Source organism: Miscanthus floridulus, chromosome 5 (genome assembly GCF_019320115.1).
Source record: "Miscanthus floridulus cultivar M001 chromosome 5, ASM1932011v1, whole genome shotgun sequence".
NCBI classification, from domain to species: domain Eukaryota; kingdom Viridiplantae; phylum Streptophyta; class Magnoliopsida; order Poales; family Poaceae; genus Miscanthus; species Miscanthus floridulus.
In genome coordinates this window covers 17820404-17839001 of record NC_089584.1, presented here as the reverse complement: position 1 = coordinate 17839001, position 18598 = coordinate 17820404, and the positions used below count along the sequence as shown (strand labels likewise).

The window sequence follows — 18598 nt, the reverse complement described above, 5'->3', positions numbered from 1 at the left end:
GTCTCTTTCTCCAATATAGCGTTCATGTCCGTCTCTTCCTACTCCTTTCTCTGTATGCCTGCCCCCACCCACCTAGATCCTTTCCCTATATGTCTATGCCCGCCTGGTCGCCCCCTCCACGGAGTTTCAGTCTAGCTATATATGGCCATGTAGCCCTAGCCTATCAGCTCGGCTCAAGGCCCATTTTTTTGGCCCGGCCTAGCCCGGTGAAAGCTCTAGTTTGGTTTTAGTGAATTGATGAAACCCTAAGTGCTAACCTAGTTTATCAAGTGATCATGAGATAGGTAGCACACTTCAAGTAGAGAAGCTTATGAAGATCATAGCATAACAATGGTGATGGCATGGCGATGATCAAGGGCTTAAACTTGAAATGAAGAAAGAGAAAAACAAAAAGCTCAAGGCAAAGGTATAAACCATAGGAGCTATTTTGTTTTGGTGATCAAGACACTTAGAGAGTGTGATCACATTTAGGTTTGATAGCCGTACTATTAAGAGGGGTGAAACTCGTATTGGAATGCGGTTATCAAAGTGCCACTAGATGCTCTAACTCATTGCATATGCATTTAGGATCTAGTGGAGTGCTAACACCCTTGATAATATTTGTGAAAATATGCTAACACATATGCACAAGGTGTTCGCAAGCTCAGCGGGATTCGGCGCTTTCGGAAAAATAGAATGCCTATTTTCTATTGCGCCGGATGCAAATTCTTGGTGGTTGGCACATTGGTGCAAGGGTGGAAAAGATAGAAGTGAGAACAGAGCTGATGCCAGCGTCGGTCCAGTGACCGGATGCTGGATCCAGAAGCACCGGACGCTGACTGCCTACGTTCGGTCATGTTGACTGTCGGTACAGTGGCTAGGGTTTACCACCGGACGCTGGGCTGTGTCCGGTCGAGGTGGACTGGATGCGTCCGGTCGAGGAAAACCAGGTTTCGACCCTTACTGTACTTGACCGGACACTGGGTTCCAGCGTCCGGTCAGTTTCTACTGGAGCGTCCGGTCAGCGTCATAACCGTTGGAATCTGACGAACAGTGTTTGAAGCTGATGACGCATGGCGTCCATCTATGGACTGGACGCTAGGTCCAGGGTCCGGTCAAGTGGACTGGAGCATCCGGTCAAAGCGCAGAGTACCCAGTGAAAGGGTACAATGGCTCTATTTCATGGGGGCTTCTATTTAAGCCCTATGGCTGGCTGTGGCTCATATCTTTGGCCATTTTCATTGACATAGCAACCTTGTGAGCTAAGCCAAAGTCCTCCCACTCATCTACATCATTGATTCATCATCATAGTGAGATTGGGAGTGATCCAAGTGCATTGCTTGAGTGATTGCATCTAGAGGCACTTAGTGATCGTGTTTCGCTGTAGATTTTGCTTGTTACTCTTGGTGGTTGCCGCCACCTAGATGGCTTGGAGCAGTAAGGATCATCGAGCGGAGGTGGTGATTGTCTCCGGCTCCGATCGTGGTGATTGTGAGGGGTTCTTGACCTTTCCCCAGCGGAGCGCCAAAAAGTACTCTAGTGGATTGCTCGTGGCTTGTGTGATCCTCATCTTGTGTTGGTTGTGCGGCACCCTATTGAGGGTTTGGCGTGTGAAGCCAATTAGCACGTGAACCTCCAAGTGAGTGAATCGCCACAACGAAGACTAGCTTACTAGCAAGCAAGTGAACCTCGGTAAAAATCATTGTGTTCATCATTGATTCCGAGGTGATTGGTCTTCATTGTTATTCGTCTTTGTGATTGATTGGTTCTTCATCTACATAGCGATATAACTATCCTAATCACTCTCTTTACTTTACCGCAAACTAGTTGACAAGCTCTTTAGTGTAGCTAGTTGTGAGAGCTTGCTTGCGTAGTTGATGTGGCTCTTTAGTTAGTCTTTGAGAGCATACTAACATAGGATAGTGTCTTTGCTATTGTGTGAAGTAGACACTATCTAAACTAGAATTATGGTATGTGGCTTGCATTTTAAGTAGGCTAGCACAACACTTGCTTCGCCTTATAATTGTCTAACCACTTTATTAACTGTTGTTGTAGAAATTTTATTAGGCTATTCACCCTCCCCACTAGCCATTAGGACCTTTCACCCGGCGGCGAATGGGCCTGGGCTGGCATGGCCCTAAGGAGCAGGCTATGCCTAGGCCATACCCTAGGCACGTGGGCCGGCATGACACGGCTCGCTCCTCAACCGAAGGCCTCGCTGGCGGCCCGGCCTGCCCCATCCCTGCGCCCCCGCATATATAAGCGGGGAGCGTTGGCTGAGCCTCTTGCCCACTCCCCACTCGCCTAGTCACCCCTCGCCCGCTCTACAGTCCACTCCCAACCCTAACCCTAATCCCCACTCACTCGCCGTGACGCAATCTCTACTCTCTCTCTCACCCGCATCGGCCACATCCATGATCTGGCGAATCTAAGCTCTCTCTCGTGATCTCGTCCGTCGTTCCCTGACTCCGGTGACCTCGATCCGCCTGTCTGACCCTATCTCCACTCTCCTCCCTTCTCCCTCTCTCCTCTCGACCTCTCGCTCTCGGTGAACTATGTGAGTTCATGACCGTGTTCCTCGTCCGTCCCTCCTCCGCTGTTCGTCGTCGTTTCTAATCGGTGTCTCTCCTCTAGGTGGCCCTCGTCATCTCCAGCATCGGGCTCTGGTTACGTAGGTAGTCCATGAACCCTAACCCTAACCCTAGATCTATCTTCTTATGTCTCTAAGACCGAGTGACTGGCCCTAGATCTAGATCTCTGTCTCTCTGGCTCTCTATTTTTCTCCTCCATGAAAGTCGGTTGCCGATGCCTCGTCCTCTTCCTGTGGCATAGACCGGGCATGGCAACCACGCACACCATTGAGGAACGGTGCTAGAGATCAGCCGTCTGCGGTCAAGGTCGCCATGGCGGATGACGATGATGTCGTCTATCCCCTAACCAACAACGATGACCTAATCATGATAGGGTTGGTCCCCGAGGACGACGACGACATCCATGACGATGCTGCTGCATTGTTGGGTATCGGTGTCGGTAGCGGCTCTACATCGATCGATCTAGACGGTGGTGACGGTGGTGGAGGGGCGGCGCTAGCGCCGTCGATGACGGCAACCAGGACGTCGGTCGACTCCAACAGCACATATGGTATCTCATCTCTTGGTAAGCATAAATCTGGTGTCTAGGTTGATTTTGATGGTATCTATGAGACTGTGAATGGTTCAAAGATTCGAACCGTTGCTATCTGTAAAATGTGTAAGAGTAAATTGTCTGCTAGATCTTCTGCTGGCACTAGCTATTTGATTAGGCACCAAAAATCTTGTAGGAAAAAGGTTGATCACGCTGCTAGGGTTTAGTCTAGGCTTTCTTTCAATCCTGATGGATCTAGTGCATAACTCGATCTGAGTTGTGTCGGTTGATTGCTAGGCTTGACCTTCCATTAGGTATAGGTGAGACACGGGCCTTGGAGGATTCTATTGTTCTTGCTCATAACCCTAGGTTTGCCAAGGTTTCTAGACAGACCACCACTAGAGATCTTGGTAAGCTATTTACTGAACGTCGTGATATGTTTAAGAATTTTGTATTGCCTGTTGCTTCTGCTGTTGCTTTGAGTTTAGACATTTGGTCTAGTAATGCTAAGGAGGACTATATTAGTGTTGTTGCTCACTATATGAATGCTGATTGGGAGTTACAGAAAATGGTTATTGGTCTTAGGCTAATTGAGGTTAAACATTGAAAGAATTGTTGATGTGGTTGAGGAGTATTATCTGATTGATAAGATTTTCTCGGTCACTCTAGACAATGCTTCTTCTAATGCTAAGGCTATGAACACTTTGACACCTCTATTTGCTGGTTACTTGGGTCCTGATCCTTCACCTGATCCTTTGGATCCTAGTAATCGTAAGTATAGTCTTGTACATCAACGTTGTCCTTGTCATATCATTAATCTCATTGTAAAATCTGGATTAAAGAGGTTGAAACCTTACATAGAAGATTTTAGAACTGTAATTAACTTCTTAAATTTCTCTAATCAAAGAATTGCATTGTTCAAGGAATACTATAATGCTAAGGGTGTTAGACCTAGAAAGTTTGGCTTGGATATGGATGTTAGATGAAATTCTACTTACCTGATGCTTAAACACTTGCTTTCATACAAGAATGTCTTTTCTGTGTTCATTAATTCTCATTATGGTTCACAATTGTTGACTACAAATCATTGGTATTTTGCTGAGAAGTTATTGGAGTTCCTGGAACTCTTCTATGACTCCACTGTTGTTCTGTCTGGTGTTTATTATCTTATAAGTCTACTTGTTCTGCACCATATCCTAGATATTGCTTCTCATTTGCACGCATGTGAAAAAAGATCAAAATCTGAGAGCTATTGTATATTCTATGAAGCTTAAATTCCTTAAATATTGGTAGGACATACCTCTGTTATATTTATATGTATTTATTCTTGATCCTAGAGCTAAGATGAGAGGTTTATTTAATGTGCTGCAATTACTTGGTGAATATACTAACTTCTGAGTACAATTCATACTATGCTGATGTCAAAACTGAATTATATAAACTATTTAATAAATATGAGACCAAGTTTGGTGCAGCTAGGTCTCAAAGGGTTGCACAACCATCACATCATACAGGTAAGAAAAAAACAGACATGGGAAAGAATCTTTGGCCATGGATCAGGTGTTGTTGGTCCTTCCCCTCTCCCTGCCACTTCTTCATCTACTTCTGCTGTTTGTGAGCTCTCAGCTTACTTAGACAGTGGCAATGTCACTTCTTATGAGGATAATTTTGACCTAGTTCTGTGGTGGCATGACCACAAGCTAACATTTCCAATCCTGTCTATAATAACTAGAGATATCATATCAGTTTCTGTATCTACTGTCTATTCGGAGTCTTGTTTTAGTTTGACAGGTAGGATAAATTAAGAAACGGCGGCGGCGCTTGTCACCAGAGACTATGGAGATGTTGACCTGCATAAAGGACTGGGAGTTAGGAGAAAAAAGAGAACAACATGCTGTTGACAACTAAGAGCTGGAAGACTCATTCCAGAACTTGTATCTTGATGAAGATGAAGCTGCTGGTGGTGCTCCTGATACTTAGTGAGGTTGACACTGCTCTTGAGAGCGTGAGTGTGATCTGTGACTGTGAAAGAGTGAGTTAGTGTGAAAGACTTGTCTATCATTTGAATAATTGTTTGTAAGACTTAATTAAGAGTTGGCTACACACTTTCTTTCTTTTTAGGGTTTCTCACAGGGGTGAGTTTTACATATAAAAGGTTTCTAATGAATGCAGCATTGCACTAAACAGTTTATTTTGGTTATTTATATTATCTGTTGGCTTTGGAGTTTGATATCTCTGTTGGACTGTGAATATATCAGACATTTAGACTTTGATTCTGTATCTGTATGATTCTGTGAATGAAATGAAAGTATGAAACTATGGCATGGCCCGTAATTCTGGTCGTGCTTAGCGGGCCGACACGGCACGAAAAATAGGCCCATAGTGCTGTGCCTGGACCGAAGACCAGGCCCGTGGCCCTAAGAGGCACAGCCCAGGAAGCCCGACGTGCCATGCCGGTCCGACTCCTATGGGACGGTGCTTTCACAGTGCCCGTGCGATGCCAGGCTGGTCCGGCCCCGTTGGCCATCTATTAGTCCAGCAAAGAGGAACCCGAGCGGAAAGGATGAGAAGGAAACTAAGAATCCACGTGGCTCCAAATCATCATTAATTTGATTGAAGTCGAATCCAAATAGAAATAGAATGGATAGAAATCGAGAACAACCACCACCATAAATTACGTGATGCACAAAAAAATCAAAAAAAAAAAAAGGCACGCGGCGAGGGCATCGGGACTCAGGAGCGGAGCAAGAGGAGCAGAGCAGGGCCGTAGAGGCGCGGGGTCGTGGAACCGCTGTCGGATGGAGGCACGAAGCAGTGCCGCTCGTCGAGGCACGGGATTGCTGAGCCTTCGCCGGCCGTCGGGACGGAGGCACGGGGCGAGGGTATCGTGACTCCGGAGTGGAGCAGCGTCGTCGAGGCACAGGGTCGCCGCCGGTCGTCGAGGCGCGGAGTCGCAGAACCGTCGACGGGACGGAGGCACGGAGCAGCGCCGTCGATCCGTCAAGGCGCGAGGATCGCGCCTCCAGGAGCGGAGCAGCAACGTCGAGGCACGGAGTCACCAGGCCGCCGTCGATCCGTCAAGGTAGAACGCCGTCAGACGGACACGGGCTTCCACCTCGACCGTCAAGCATCTAATCGCAAACTCTGAAGACCGAGCAAATAGAGAGGGAGCAGAGACAGACGTTGCCGGCCTGCAGACCGAGCAAAGAGAGAGAGAGAGCATAGAGAGTTTTGGCAGCGACGCGGCGTCCCAAGGGGCGGGGCTGGGCGATGCGAGCTTGCGAGAGCTGGGTACAACGCTCGTGATTCGCGACAGCGTGAGTCACGCTTGGCTTGTGTGGCGGCTGCAGGACTCGAGGATTTGGGAACGGAGAGGCTCAGGGTTTCATAAATCGAAATATATACTGAAGCTGATGATGGGCCTTGGTCGGCTGATTTGAGATGGATATCAAGAGCTGTGTTGCTGCGTATTTTAATAACTATTGTAATGCAACTTAATACAGTTAGATTTATAATATAATGTACTATATCCAATAATCATAAGTTAATATACTCATAAACAATATGAAATAAAATTAATAAATAAATGGTCAAAGTATAATTTATAAGATTGTGCCATATCAAAAGATGTGTTATAAACTAGACGAATCTTTGACACGACGCAACTAACTCCTGGCTGAATATAATCAGAGATTTAAATTAACTTATATATTCAGGATGTTATTATCATCAAAAAATAAATTACAACTCTATAAAGTTTATAAAAAGGTAAAACATAAATAAATATGCAACACTTCTATTCTCGTTGCTTATTAACGTTTGATAATTTTTTTCTCCGATTGCAACGCACGGGCATATTTGCTAGTTTATATAAAAACGCACAAACATATACAACATAAGACAAGATTTATCAGAGATACTCAGATACACCATGAAATATATTCTGATAATACACTTATTTTGATATTATAACGTGTAAATCATGATCACGCCATCAAATGCATGAAGATGCTTTTGTGCGCGCATATATAAACAAAAATCTGCAGAGACAATATGCGTCTGTGTGCTTCCATCAGCCGCATATTGTCTCCTGCAGATTTTTGTTCTAGGTGAGCTAGGATTTGTTTCTTGGTACGATGCGCGCATGGAGCGGGTACTTCATGACGGTGGTGAAATCCACGGTCTCCTCCATGTTGACGGTCACTCCCTCCGCGGCTGGCAGCCACTCCAGCTCCCTGACGAGGCTCCCCACGAAGAACTCGGCATGGTGCATGCCCAGCGTGTACCCGGGGCACATCCTCCGGCCGGCGCCGAAAGGCATCATCTTGATCTCCCGGCTCCCGGTGATGTCCACGCCGTTCCCCTCGCCGCCGTCGAGAAACCGCTCCGGCCGGAACTCGCGCGCCGCCGTCCACACTGACTCGTCGCGGCCGATCTCCGCCACCATGAAGTTCACCTCTGCTCCTTTGGGCACCGTATAGCCACCGATCTCCGCGTCACTCCGCACGGCATGTGGGACGAGGTAGTGGCCTGGCGGGTGCAGGCGCAGGCCCTCTAGAACGACGGCTTTAAGGTATGGGAGCGCCTGGAGGTTGACGGCGTCGTCGAGCTCGCGCTTGGCTGTGATCACCTCCTCGTACACCTTGGCCTGGACGTCCGGGTGGTTCACCAGCTCGGCCATGATCCATTCGAGCAGGGTCACCGTTGTGTCTGTCCCGGCGTTGAGGAACTCGGAGCAAAGGCTTACCATCTCGGCGTCCGTGAGCTGCCGGTCGCCGTCGTCGGCCACCCGCAGCGCGAGGAGGGACTTGGCATAGCACGGTGGTTGGTCATCGTCGGCGGCGCTCGTGGCGTGGATGAGCGGGGCGTAGACCTCTTCCTGCCTCCGGCGCACGGCGACGTGTGCCGCCCAGCGCTTGCGAAAGATCCTCTTGGTGACTGGAGGGAAGATCGCGAAGACCGGAAAGGATGTGGCTGTGCGCAGCGCGTGGCGCTCGAGCGTGTCGATCTCGTCGAGCACGTCCGGGGGAAGCCGCTCGCCGAAGCACATGTACGCGAGCAGCTCAGACATGGCGCGCTGCAAGAACGGCCTGACCGTGACGACGCACTCCGATGAGTCGACGTCGCGGAGGAGGCTGGCGATGAGGACGTCGCACGCCCACCGCCTCGCCGGCGCGAAGAGGCCGAGGCGGGCGCGGTGCAGCGTCTCGGCGGCGAGGTTGCGGCGGACGAGGCGCCAGTAGGGCCCGTAGGGTGCGGAGTTGATGTTGCCGGCGTTGAAGAGCGGGTTGGGCTCGACGAGCGGCGGGCGGTCCGCGAAGGCGGCGCCGTCCTGGACGAGGACGCGGTGCGCGATACGACGGTCGGCGACGAAGACAGTGGTGGTGAGGAGGCGGAGGGTGACGACGGGCCCGTGGCGCGCGTGCAGCTCACGGAGGAACGGGCCGATGTCGAAGCGAGGCCGCCGCATCAGCGAGAAAAGCTTGGCCAGGAACACTGGCGGCGGCGGGCCAGGAGGGAGAGGTGGCCGGCTGGCCTTACCGCTACTCTTCTTTGGGTTCTTGCGGCCATGGCTCCGGTGAAGCAAGTAGAGGACTGAGGCTGCGAGCGAGACGGAGAGGAGCGGGACCGGCAAGGTGCGCAAGGTAAGACCCAGTTCCACCATGGCCAGTGGTGCAGCTATGCTTACCTTGATCTCAAATGCTGCACACACTTGTCAGCTGGAGCTTTGTGTGTTTGTGTGTGTGTGTGTCAGTGTATGTGTGTGTATATATAATCGGCATATGAATTTGATTTGTACTAGTTTGATGTTGTTAATTTGATCTTATTTGGTCGTCGTGAGTTGCAATTCTGCGACAAACGGGGTGACCATTTCAGCCTAGATATCACCGCGAGTCGTCGCATGGCCAAACCAGGCACATTTTAAAAGGGATTAGCTGGGAGTAGCAAACATCAGCATGCAGGTGGATCGGCTTTGTCAGGTAGTCCTAGTGGTAAGTACAATATAAGTACAGGAATATGTCAGAATAAATGAAGGGGATCAAATCGAATGCAACGTCGTCTTATTTTTGACGAAACGTCGTCCTATTTTGTCTCCGCTTTCCTTTTTTCCTCCTACTGAAACGTGATATTTCCCATGGATCTTGAAGCCCACTATTCTTTCAAACCTGGGCTGTATTGTATGCTTAGCAATGTTATCACCGAGCAAATGTCCCAATTAGCACGACAAGTATTTTGTATCTGGACATCCGTCGGTCCTGACACCGCCTCAAAAAAAAAAAAAAAACCCCTCCCACTTCGTAAGCTGCCAACTGCCAGCCGCACGTACATTCTGCTTCTGCTAGATCTAGTCCACTCCCACTTTCCCCAAATCCAGCACTCGAAGCATCGCCCGTTGATGGCATCTCCGCCCTACTCAGTCGAAGTCCGCAGCCCTAGCGACTCGCCGTGGCCTACCGCCGCTCTCCTCTCCTCCTTCATGGCCGCACCCTAGCCCTCATTCGCTCCTCGCCTCCTGCTCCTCCTCACTGTGGCCCTCACCACTGCCATGCCCTTCGTCCTGCTCCGCCCGCCCCTTACCGTCGTGACCATGGCGTCTGCTGCCACACGGCCGCTCTCCAAGCTCCCTAAGCCTGTGGTGTTGTCCGTTTCCTCGGATGGCTTCTGCTTCGGGTACCAATACAAGGTCTCCCTCTTCCGCACATCCGCTGCCTCATCGTTGGCCCCGGCACCGGCGTCCTCCCGTCATCACTTCTCCTGCGGCTAGAGACAGCAAGGGCGTCGTGGCCGTGCCGTACAACGCGACTACCTCGAGGTTCACCAGACATGGTGGTCACGCGCCCACTAAAGTGTCGCGCCTGACATGTTGCAAATGTATGTTTCAATTGTTTCAGATGTTTCAGAGGTATGTTGCAGATGTTTCATGCGGATGTTACAAAAGTAGATCGAGATGTTGCATATGTTACAATGGTGGTACACGTATGTTGCAAGAGTCTGTTTCATATGTTTTTCCAGACGTATGTTACAAGTGTGTTTATTTGGATGTTGCGCATATGTTTTACACATATATTGCAAGTGTTTTATCTAGATGTTGCGTATGTTTTATAATGGTTTTCTAGTGTTTTTCATGTGTTTTTGCAAGTGTTTCAGATGCATGTTTCAAGTGTTTTATCTACCTTTCGGACGTATGTTGTAAGTGTTGCATCTCCCTCCTCGCCACCCCTCCATCTCTTCTCGATACTGGTGACGTTCGGGGCGGCGTGGGCCCCGTGCGGACATGCGAAATGGCACAAGAAACGGACTGCAGACGTGACCGTTCGGACGCCCCTTTCGTCCGGACATCCGGGCGCTAGCAAGCCCGATTTCTTTAGGACTGTGGCCCTATTTTCTACAGTGTGCTTGTCACTGCTGGTAGTGTGGAACAGCTCTAGTGACTAATGAAATTATATGTGCAGCTATGGATTTTATGCCTATAGTATGCGTATAATGGCATAGGCTCGGAACCAAGGAAATTGATCTATCGTTACCAATGTGTAATTGGAACAAATGGTCTTGGCCTAATCGAGAATTGTTATTATTCTTAAATAAATCTTAAAGACTCATTCACGCGTGTAACAAGTGGAAAATGACATGCAACTTTAAAAATTAAAGATAATATAGGCAGGTTTCACGCCCGCCTTTGATAACAGAGACGGGATTCACGCCTGCCTTTGAAAATTAAGAGAAAAAACAATAAAAGAGGTCCCAAGCCGTACTGGATGCCCACTGGCCAAGCCTGCTTTGAACCTACCGCCCGTCTTCGGAGCCCAATGTTGAGCCCACTTGGGAATCCTTTGCATGCCGCTCTACTCCTTTGGATTGCTCATGCCTAATTCTTTGGATTGGATTGCCACAGAAGATGACTTTGCCTCACCACATGTTCTTTAAGATTCAAATGGCCGGCTGCCAGGGATTTCTAGATATGGCTCCTTCTGGTGAAGAGATATACTAAAGCTTTTAAACTCCTTTGAAGGTTTATCCTGAGTTTTATAAGAATGGTAGCACCTGTTTTTTTTGGCAGGATTTATGGGCTGATCAAGTTCTAGAACAAGCTTTCCCAAAGCTCCACTCCTTTGCTAAGAACGAACTTATTTCATTCAGACAAGCATGTCAAATTCAGGAACTTCATGATCTTTTCCATCTACCCTTGTCTGTGGAGGCTTTTCAACAATTTCAGGAACTTTTAGATTACCTTGACAGCCTGCAGCTGATGTAGGAGGATGATCTTTGGAGACAGCATTTCTTCATCTAAGAAGACTTATGCTCACCTTATTGGTCGAAGGCAGGTACATCCAGCTTTCTCTTGGCTTTGGAAAAGTTGCAGTCTGAACAAGAGAAAGGTCTTTTTTTTGGTTACTTATGAAGGATAGGTTGGGTACTAAAATTTGCTGCAAAGGAAAACATGTTCTTAGAAGATTATAATTGTGCTGTTTGTGCTCTCTGCACCGAAGAGACTCTTTTGCATCTATTCTTTGATTGTCCCTTTGCGATGGATTGTTGGGGCACTCTGGGTTTATCCATTCAGCACTCTGATGACCCTTTTCAGACAACCACTTCCTTCAGATCTCAGCTTGCTATTGCTTTCTCAATGGAGATAATCATATTAATGTGCTGGCCATTTGGTCAGGCAGAAATGATGCAATATTCAGAAATGTGCAGCCGGCTATTGCTCAAGCTCGACGACACTTCAGGATTGATTTTGCTTAAGTTATCCTTAGAGCAAAAAAGTCATACGAACCTTTTATTAGTCAATGGCTAGAAGCTTATGTGTAATTGCTTTGATCTTCTTTGTAACCTTTTTTGTTTCATGAAGTTTTGTTGTAAACTTTTACCTTTTTATAATAAAAGCACGGTAGGGACATGCAAGGTCCTGTTTCCCTAAAAAAACGACTATCTCACGTGCAGAATTGAATTATCATGTTCATGAGTTTTGATTGTATACAAAATATCTCGTGGAATATTTATCGCTCCCGTTGCAACGTACAAGTAAGCACATAGTAGATACTCTCTCTGTCCTAAAATAGAAGTCGTTCTCACTTTCCGAGAAATCAACTTTTTTAACTTTAACTAATTATATATAAAAGAATATTAATATTTATAATACATAATTAGTATTATTAGATAGATCGTTGAATATACTTTCATAATAAATTTATTTAGAGACGTAAATGTTGTACGCATTTTCTATAGATCTAGTTAAAGTTGAGAAAGTTTAACATGCACGCATCCCATAACGACGTCTATTCTGGGACGGAAGGAGTATTTAGGTACAGATATTTCGTGGACGCTTCACATTGCCACTGGAAAATAAACTCACTCCAGAGTAGTTTCCAGTACTGCAAAACATAGAAACTGTGCACTGATGAACAGATGTGGAGCTCAAGTCCTTTCCACTTGAACACGAGGTCTCCAAGTGTGCTCTTCTTATTGGTTTGGTAACAATTAAATTGTTGGTAACCAACACACTATATCACCAAAAATGTCATATGGTCGAGAAAGTTGCCGTTTTCAAAAATTTCATTTCCATTGTAAGCAACAAGCTGGGAGACTGGTGGCTGCAACAAAGAATGAGGCTTCACGCTGATGCTCGCATGCCGTTTGACACCATGCTGCTTCTCATCTCATGGTGTCTGTGGAAGGAGAGGAACAAGCAGGACATTCCAAGGGACTTCGGCAGACTTGCAGGCCATCTACCATGCTGTGATCAGTGAGGCAGAGGAGTGGATCAGGACTGGGATCTCAACGCTGCATGCTGTGTTCCCCAGTTTGGTCGCAAAACCTGTTCATCATGTAACAACGATTTATGTATCCAGTAGATAGGATGCAGCGGCTCAGGCAATGATGGCCCCTCGCCGCCATTACCGGACGCTTTTGTAATCTTTGCAAACTCTGATTTCTCTTAACGAAAAATGGGCAAAATGCCCGATCGAGAAAAAAATAGAAAAAAATTGTAAGCAACAATTCAGCCAGTAAAAAATAGCCACTCCACGCAAAATAATAATAATAAAAATTTTGTCAGGATTCGAACTTAGGGCATCTAACTTTGAACTACATACACCAATCAGTTCAAACTCAAAATGTTAAGCTGATTAGGAATAGTGCGCATACTTCAACAGGATAAGTATGCAAAGAAATTAAGCGTGAGATGCTAAGGTAGTGGAACTCTGACTCATTGCACCAAACTCATACCAGCGTTTGGTGGAGCAAGCATCATCAATAGAAAATGCCGCATGAAACTGCTGAATTGCACGGAAACAATGAAACAATGCACGGTGAATCCACAGACTGAAAAAAGTATTATAATAGTGAATCCAACAAAAGTTGACTAGATGAGCAAGACAAGTATATATAGTGCTGAATGACCCATTGGACACTAGGTTCGTCTATCCGAGAAAACAAAACTTATGCAACAAATGAAAAATAGATGGGGCGCGCACCAATGGGCAAACAGATTAATGCTGTGTGGATAAATTTATCCTGAGTACAACATGTTCTGAATCATGAAACCCTCGAGATAAAAATATTCATCGTCAGAAATAGTAGAATCAGATAGTCATGAAGGTTGCCCATACACAACTGCTGACTAGAAGAATCTAGAATTCGTTGCTTACCCATCTCAAGCAAAAGCTGGATCTGTGATTGAATGCAAATCTACTTCATAGGATCGGATCCGTGATTGAATGCAAACCTACTTCATAGGATCCATCACCTGTGTCTCTGCCACTCAAGTAAACGTCTGAAAATACCTGGTTACATATTTTCGGTAACACCAACAATTATGGACCACCAAAAATTTACCAGGAGTAATTACTTCAATTCAGGTACTGAAGCTGCTACAGCTACAGAGAAGACCTTCTTTTTCTTGCATAAAGGAAGATTTTGTTAAATTTACTTCAATTCAGGTACTGAAGCGCTACAGCTACAGAGAAGACCTTCTTTTTCTTGCATAAAGGAAGATTTTATTAAATTTCAAGTTTATTACATCAAGATGATCCTGCAAACTTGAAAACACTCCCAGCCTCTCCAGACTGTACGTATTATACGACTAGACATCTGATAGATTCATGGTGCAGACTGGATTGCACCTAAAAACAGCCCAGTAGTCCGGCTAATTCGCACGGCCGTTTTGGTTGACGTCGGGTGCCAGAGCTAGTGTGCTGAACTGGTCGGTGATCAGAGAGGACTGGGATGGTGAGGGAGGCTGGTCGTCCGTCAGGTTAACTGTGGTAGTGTCGCGAATGCTGGATCTCTTCTTGTCCTTGCCACCGGAGTTGAGCCTGATGAAGGACTTCTCTGCATGACAGGCCACCTGATTAGGCGTCCTTGTCTGAACGAAGTTGCGCGATATGTTCCTCCAATCCCCCCTGCCATATTTCTTCAGGCCCAAGAGAAACAACCTGACCAAAGAACATGAACAAAACATGATCTTGTGCTGGTAACTTTTTGATCAATTCTTGCTTCACCTTGGTTGAATAATTATAGTAGCTACCGGTAGGGCCTAAGGCCATCATATATATACATCAAGCTATATGACTGTCCTTGAGAGTCAGATCCTACTAGTAGACAAAGAAAAAACTAACGGGATTAGATGCGATTAATTAATTATTGATAGCTGAATAATTACGAACTGCAAATATTACCATGAGCCCATGACCATGCATCAGATAATTGCAAACCCTATTGTCTGGAAGCCATATGTATACTCACTTGTGCTCCTCCTCCGTCCATGGCCGCCCGCGCCTCTTCCTCTCCTGCTCTGGCCTGGTGACCGCGTTGGCCCCGCTGCCGCCGCCGCCGCCACTGCAGACCGGGGGGAAGGGCACCTCGCCATTCTCCATCGTGCTCGTCTCACTTAGACTTATTGGTGTATGATAACAATTAACGACAGATGTGCAGAGCGCTGGCTACCACCAGTTGTTTGTTGGAGTGAAGTACTGAGGTAGCCCGTAGCCTTGCAGGTGTATATATGTGTGTGTCTCTATATAGACTCAGATGTTTTTTATGTCCGCTAAGGGCAGTTACAACCAAAAAATTATAGGATTACCATATCACGTACACACTATAGAAACAATATTTTCAATGATTTAACTTCTTTCTTCAAAATAAATTTTCAGTCTATCTTTATCTTCTTTCCTATTATTATGTACATAAACATAACCATATTACCATATGGATCCGTATAGACATAGTTTATTATATAAAAATATTTTCTTCTCTCTTCTCTTTAAATCCAATACCATATCACTATTTTACTTATTTGCCACCCTAATTAATACCATAGAAACCATTCGTTACGTCCGAAATTTTTCATTTTGGGTTGCTCGTAGGTTCGTTACTGCGACAGGTTGTTCGACGTGGGTCGATATGTTTACCTTCGGTGGCTTAAGCACTCAAAACACAAGGACTTTATCCTGGTTCTGGCATCTAAGCCATACGTCCAGTAGTAGTGTTCTTTGTGTTAGAATTATTCAATCAAGAGTACGATGTGGGGGGAAGCACAATGCTAATCTAGGGTTCCATCTCCCTTCTCTGTCTAGTTGGGATCCGATTGATTGTCTTGTGGTTTGATGTCTTCTGCGGGAGCCCATGCCCCGCCTTATACACTAGGGGGGCTATGGCGTACAAATTCACTTGGTTTCTAGGGTACACCTAGGGTTTTTAGCCATAGCCTTCTGCCTTCTTCTTCATGGCACCATCGGTCCTCCTTTGTCTTGTAGTTAGGGGCCAACAAAGTCGAAACCGCCTTCTGATGCCACTATTGCAGCTTGGCGCTTGTGGCAGAACCGTCCGAAATAACAAACCTTCGGAGGCGCTCGTCTTCCACTAGACACTAAGCACCCCGAAAGCCAACTATATCAGGACGGATTCCGTCGAGCACACTCCAAGGGAGAACTCGAATAATCCACATTTTCCCCCAAGATCCAATAATGAGAATGAGTTTACAATACTTAGTCCATTTCATACAACCAGAGTTCTTAGAAATACATTATTACAGTACCAAGTTCAGAGTGCGGAAATTAAACAGCAGAATTAAAATAAACATCTATCGATAATATACATGGATCCGTCTGTGCCCACCAGAAGAATCCTTCACCCAATAGCTACTCCTCAAGCTGCACCTGCAACAGGGGTAAATAAACCCTGAGTACACAATGTACTCGCAAGACTTATCCGACTAGTGGGAATAATTTCTCGACTCCAAGAGATATGATAAGCTTTATGGTTTGCTGGGTTTCCTTTTCGCGGAAAGCAATACTAATAGTAAATCCTTATGTATGTTTATTATTAGCAGTCATGATTAGTTCATTATCTAACCATTCTATGTAAGCACATGTTCTACTTTCGAGCAAGAGTTGAGAAAACAGTTCCATTTCACCACCTTTTATCTTCCGGTTCTTACTATGGTGCTAGACTATAGATAAGCCATACCAGATTGTCCAACGATTTGCGAATCAATGTGCCCAGCTGGGTACCCCAAAACACAGGCCCTGTTTGTACCCTAGGCGCAAACAGGGCCAACCCACCACTCTCCTGTCAAGGGGTCTAGGTCTCCATCCAAACTTGGACCCTAAGGCCCCACACATGAGTCCCAGGACTCAGTGTGGTGCTTAGACCTCCACCATCCCCGCCTCCAATCAGTCGGTCCAGAAAGAGACGAAACCCACGACAAGAGAGCAACAAGCCTTCCCTGCTCCCATAAACAAGTATATGCTCAGGATAATAAGTTTCTGACTTGCCTAGAACCCAATGCAACGGTCGGTCCTTAACCGACACGGACAGGGAAAACAGTGTAATCCAAGCTATGATCCGTAGGCCGCAGGACACGACCTCTTACACCCATCTATACCCATACCATATCCCTACCCTAGTCTTTATTTTTCCTTTCACCATTTTATTATGAGAGTGATAATAATAATCACCTATTGTGAGTAACGACAGGTTACTCACGCTACCAGAAAAACCTAAGCATAGCAGCTACTCGCACATGTACTAGTCAGACTCATAAGGCAGATATATTTATGTAGGTGGTTTCCATAAAATGCCTGTAACATAAATGCATATCACATGTATATATATTTAGTGCTTATTCAAAATAAGGTTATGCACTAGGGCTTGCCTTGGGCAGGCGGGGTGTCAGTAAAGTCAGCAACTGATGGCTCTGGGGCTCCCTCCTGGATGAGGATCTCCTCCTTGTACTCCTCGATTATCTCCTCGTACTCCTGCTCGCCCACAGTCACGAACTCTACCAACTCGTTATCTACATGCATGAAATGATGATGCAACACTTAGTAATACGACACAGCAACTCTTAAAATAAGAATACATTTATCAAGCTACTAAGCTAGCTCTAATGACTAAGATGCTAAGTTACCTATTATTCCCACTAAACAGGTATGAAACATTTCACGTATCATCGAAGCAACTAAAAGCATCCTTAATCTTATTACCGATTTTATATATATACTACAACAAAGAGTACTTAGCCACCATATTTCTCAATCTATTCTAAGGCTACAAAAATTACAATGAGCATATAATAATCTAATGAACCTACTATAAAAATTTCATGGCCAACGCTATTACCAAATTGTCACAAAAATTCCTACAATTATTAATCTAAATAATATTAAACACTTCCAAATGATTTAATAGACCTTAGCATCAACATAGACATGTATAAACTAACCATATTATCAGATAGACAACATTTTTAGGAACTTAACAGAATTTATTTCACAATTTTCGACACCTAAAAGATTTACTATAATTTTCCAAAGATTAGCTCAAAACTAAATTAGAAAAGCATTTGCTAATTTGTTGGAAAAAGAAAAACCAATCCTCGTGCGACCCATCCGCGCGCAGCGCGCGCGCACGCGGGACCCATAGACGCGGCCCACGCGCGCAAATGGCCCACGACGAGGGAGCACGCGCGAGCGTTGACCATCTTGCAAAAACACCCCTAAACTCTAGACAAACTAACCCGCAGTCCATGTCACTATTCCTAGAGAGAGCAACTATGAAATACAACCCTTGGAAACTCCCTTCATTACAACGACATGGCCCTCGATCACCCGCGCGCGCACCGGCGTGGCGGCATGGCATTGGGCCACCACGCCGGCCAGCTGGGACCCGCGCTAGCCCCACTAACTGGGCTGACACCCATCTACAACCCTAGCCCCTACTCTAGCCTAGGTTACAGGAGCGGTGGAGCTCACGGAAATGGTGACCACAGTGCGTGGCCATGCGCGATAGTGGCACGACCATGCCGGCCAGCCTAAGCCACCACGGGGTGAACTAACTAGCATAAAGCACTACTGTCATACCCTAGTTGCCTGAACTAGGCTAGCCACGTGCGGCGGTGGAATGCGGCGGTGCACTACGGTGACACGATCACGTCAGCGACAAAGGCGAGCCGGTAGCGACTAGGCTGAGGTGCGTGGGGTGAAGGAAAGATCAA

At 46.3% G+C, this 18598-nt stretch overlaps 2 protein-coding genes across 2 annotated transcripts; both read right to left on the bottom strand.

Annotated features, from left to right (window-relative positions):
- Positions 1-7216: 7216 nt before the first annotated feature.
- On the bottom strand, positions 7217-8767 carry LOC136451667 (cytochrome P450 89A2-like). Its single transcript, XM_066452357.1, has one exon. The coding sequence runs from the start codon at positions 8765-8767 to the stop codon at positions 7217-7219; it is 1551 nt and encodes a 516-aa protein (XP_066308454.1).
- Positions 8768-14248: 5481 nt separating this feature from the next.
- On the bottom strand, positions 14249-14978 carry LOC136454341 (transcription factor DIVARICATA-like). The gene is made up of 2 exons (XM_066454792.1): positions 14848-14978; positions 14249-14537 (listed from the first exon to the last, which is right to left on the bottom strand). Exons 1-2 carry the CDS (start codon positions 14976-14978, stop codon positions 14249-14251), a joined length of 420 nt encoding a protein of 139 aa, XP_066310889.1.
- Positions 14979-18598: the final 3620 nt, after the last annotated feature.

Excerpts from the sequence above, each read along its gene's own strand:
- LOC136451667 (XM_066452357.1), bottom strand. The coding sequence starts at position 8,767 with ATGGTGGAACTGGGTCTTACCTTGCGCACCTTGCCGGTCCCGCTCCTC.
- LOC136454341 (XM_066454792.1), bottom strand. The coding sequence starts at position 14,978 with ATGGAGAATGGCGAGGTGCCCTTCCCCCCGGTCTGCAGTGGCGGCGGC. Across the intron at positions 14,538-14,847 it reads TGGACGGAGGAGGAGCACAA|GTTGTTTCTCTTGGGCCTGA; the intron begins GTGAGTATACAT and ends TTCTTTGGTCAG.